This window comes from Anneissia japonica, unplaced genomic scaffold (assembly GCF_011630105.1).
Source record: "Anneissia japonica isolate Jap-2015-1 unplaced genomic scaffold, ASM1163010v1 scaffold287758_len931624_cov196, whole genome shotgun sequence".
NCBI lineage: Eukaryota > Metazoa > Echinodermata > Crinoidea > Comatulida > Comatulidae > Anneissia > Anneissia japonica.
In genome coordinates this window covers 585,472-588,215 of record NW_022722245.1, presented here as the reverse complement: position 1 = coordinate 588,215, position 2,744 = coordinate 585,472, and the positions used below count along the sequence as shown (strand labels likewise).

Sequence of the window (2,744 nt, the reverse complement as noted above, 5' to 3'; positions counted from 1 at the left end):
ATATAAGTTAAATTTATCTGAGCTGCACTGATGAGTCCTTAAAGGACGAAACAACGTTGTATGCAGATTGATTTAACTTATATATATATATATATATATATATATATATATATATATATACACCTTATTTGTTTAACCTAATTATATTTAAAGTAAAACTTACTAGCAGTCTGCATCTAATGGAAGATCGAACAAAACGCTGTCTTTTTTACTAGAAGGATTTATGTTGTTGCGTATGAGACTCGCTGACTTTCCAATCTTCTTTAGACGTCGGATTGCTATCTCTTCCATTGTTTTACGAATCGACGGATATTCGATGACGACTTTTTGAAAGTTCTCTACAGACAGAGAGAACAGAGAACAGTATGTCTCTGAACGAATGCTTGCTACCCGTCGTTCGTGTGTCAGCAGACAGATTTCTGAATGTAAGAAGATATGTTTTTGATACCGTACTAAAAATCCTTTTAATGTATAAAAGTAAATGTTATTATAAAAGTGTAAAAAAAAGTAAGCAAAATATGACGTCGGTTAATGAAAACAAATAATAATTGGTTAATATGACAATTTATAATGATGCATATAGGATTTTAGTTCTATTATATTCCATATCATTATAACTGCTTGATATAGTTTTGAATAAGGAAATTCTCTGAAACACAAATCATTGCCTATCTTAATATTCCTTCCGTCAAGAATAAATTCTTGAAGAAGACCCTCCTCTTACTGCAGATTATCAATAAAGAACCCATAAGGAATAGACGAGTATAATTGAAGAGCAACGGACCCCTTGGGGACACGTTAAAGTGTTCACGGACCCATGTCCATGTTCCACCAATAGGATAAAATTATAGTTAGACGATAATTCGCACAAAGTATCGAAGCACACTGTTGTAAGATGAAAAAATAATGGAGTCATGAAACAATTGTCTAATAGTTCATCGTACTCCAACATTTTTCGTGGACCCCTGCGGACCCTTTCCACTTAGCAAACTGAACAACCTTCCATCCCTCTCTATACTCTCGCCCTATATTACTCTCCTATTGCACACTCTGTATATTTTTTTCAGGTAGAAATTTTACCTCCAAAATACGATCCTTCGGATAGAGAAGTGGCAACATCTCCGTCATGCGTTAAAACATCCACCACCCCTTGCTGTATAAAGAACATACGATCGCCAAACGTCCCTTCACGGATAATGATGTCACCCGGTTGGAACACCTCAAATTTTAGTAACGTCACAACCTTTGTGACAAAATTTGGTTCTGCTTTCATAAAAAATGGGACGGAAGATACAAGCGATCGACAGTTGTAGTTGGCAATAGTCTGCGTGGAAAATATAAGGTAGTGTCAGTAAGGAATATCATAACTTCTACTGTGTAAAACAATCACTAAACCTAAAACTTCTTCCATTCGTCTGTTCATTTATTCCTTCACATTTTCATTGATAGTAGTAGGGGAGGGAGAGTTCTGAGCCACATATCCCCAAAACGCCCTCTGATTGGTCAATTAAACACCTAATTTGCATATTGATGACATCACGCCTAATTTGTATATTGATGACGTCATCAACCTAATTTGACCTCTGATGACCTTTAAATTAATAAATATTATATAGGGCTGAATACTTTCTTGAAAAATTCAATTGACTTAAAGAAAATTATTTCCAATACTTAAAATGGATCCTAAAGAACTTGAATCTAATATGAAGTTACTTCCCTTTACTCAACTTTACGGATACAGATCAAACTATGGAACCTATTTAGGTTGCCCTATAGAGATAAACCCTTGTGTACCAGATCAAGAATGGAACAAACACTTTATTTGGATCAACGGTAAAAAGGAAGTTAAACCAGGTCACCTTAAGATTTACGCTGAAGTAGATAGACTTAGAACTCTATATAACCAAACAAAGTGTTGTCACAATTAAATATTTTATAACCCTCTCAAGGAATATAAAATATAACCTATTTAGTTAGCCAACTTATGGCAAATAACAAACCTGTAAACAAGGCCAACCCCGTTATTTTTGTAGATAGACTTTCTCTGGTATATTCATTCTCTTTTTGGATTTCATCATTATCTATTTTTATTATACCCAGTCTAAATATTTAACTCATTATATGCTGGAGGTGCTGTTGAGGTCAGATCATTTTGAAAAACTAAACTCTCTGCTATACTTGTTGGTTGTAATCTTTATACTGCAGTAATATCCCGGGCTAGTATACTCTCTTGCATTTTTTTGAAGGCCTCTGCCTTTCCATTCAGAAAGCTCTGATTAACCAGTGCTTGAATGTCAAACTTGTCCTTCTCCTTTCTAAGATTAGTCCTTATCTCGTTTTTGTGATTGAGATAGTTTTGATGGTCATCCTCGATAAACTGGTATTCTTCATGACTTATATCCCTATCAGCCCTAGCTTTACTCACTAGTTTACTGATTGTACTGGGACTACTTTCTGCAGACTTTTTTTATCTGCAGATGCTTGGTCAACTTCTTTTCCAGAGGTTTGTTTACAGCTATCCCAACCCCGGACAAAAATCCCAAAGTACAACTACCACACCGATAGGAATTCCCACCGGTCCAGCGAAAACTGTTGCCGATAAAGCAACCCCCGTAACACCACTCATTGCTGAAATTCCCAACATACTCTTGCTAGTTGTCGATAATACAGATACCAACTTTTTGTATTTATGATAAATCTTGTCTGTCTTCTAATATGATAATTGTTACTAGAATACAGAACAC

At 35.2% G+C, this 2,744-nt stretch overlaps 1 protein-coding gene across 1 annotated transcript in view; it reads right to left on the bottom strand.

The window, feature by feature from the left end:
- LOC117111800 (potassium/sodium hyperpolarization-activated cyclic nucleotide-gated channel 2-like) overlaps window positions 1-1,318 on the bottom strand; it is a 3,556-nt gene extending 2,238 nt beyond the window's left edge. The window contains exons 1-2 of the mRNA XM_033254787.1: window positions 1,081-1,318; window positions 164-419 (exon numbers count right to left, since the gene is read on the bottom strand). Coding sequence (XP_033110678.1) covers window positions 164-419; window positions 1,081-1,273 — 449 coding nt within the window. The 5' untranslated portion in view covers window positions 1,274-1,318. The remainder of the gene's footprint in view (window positions 1-163; window positions 420-1,080) is intronic.
- Between the last annotated feature and the right edge of the window lie 1,426 nt (window positions 1,319-2,744).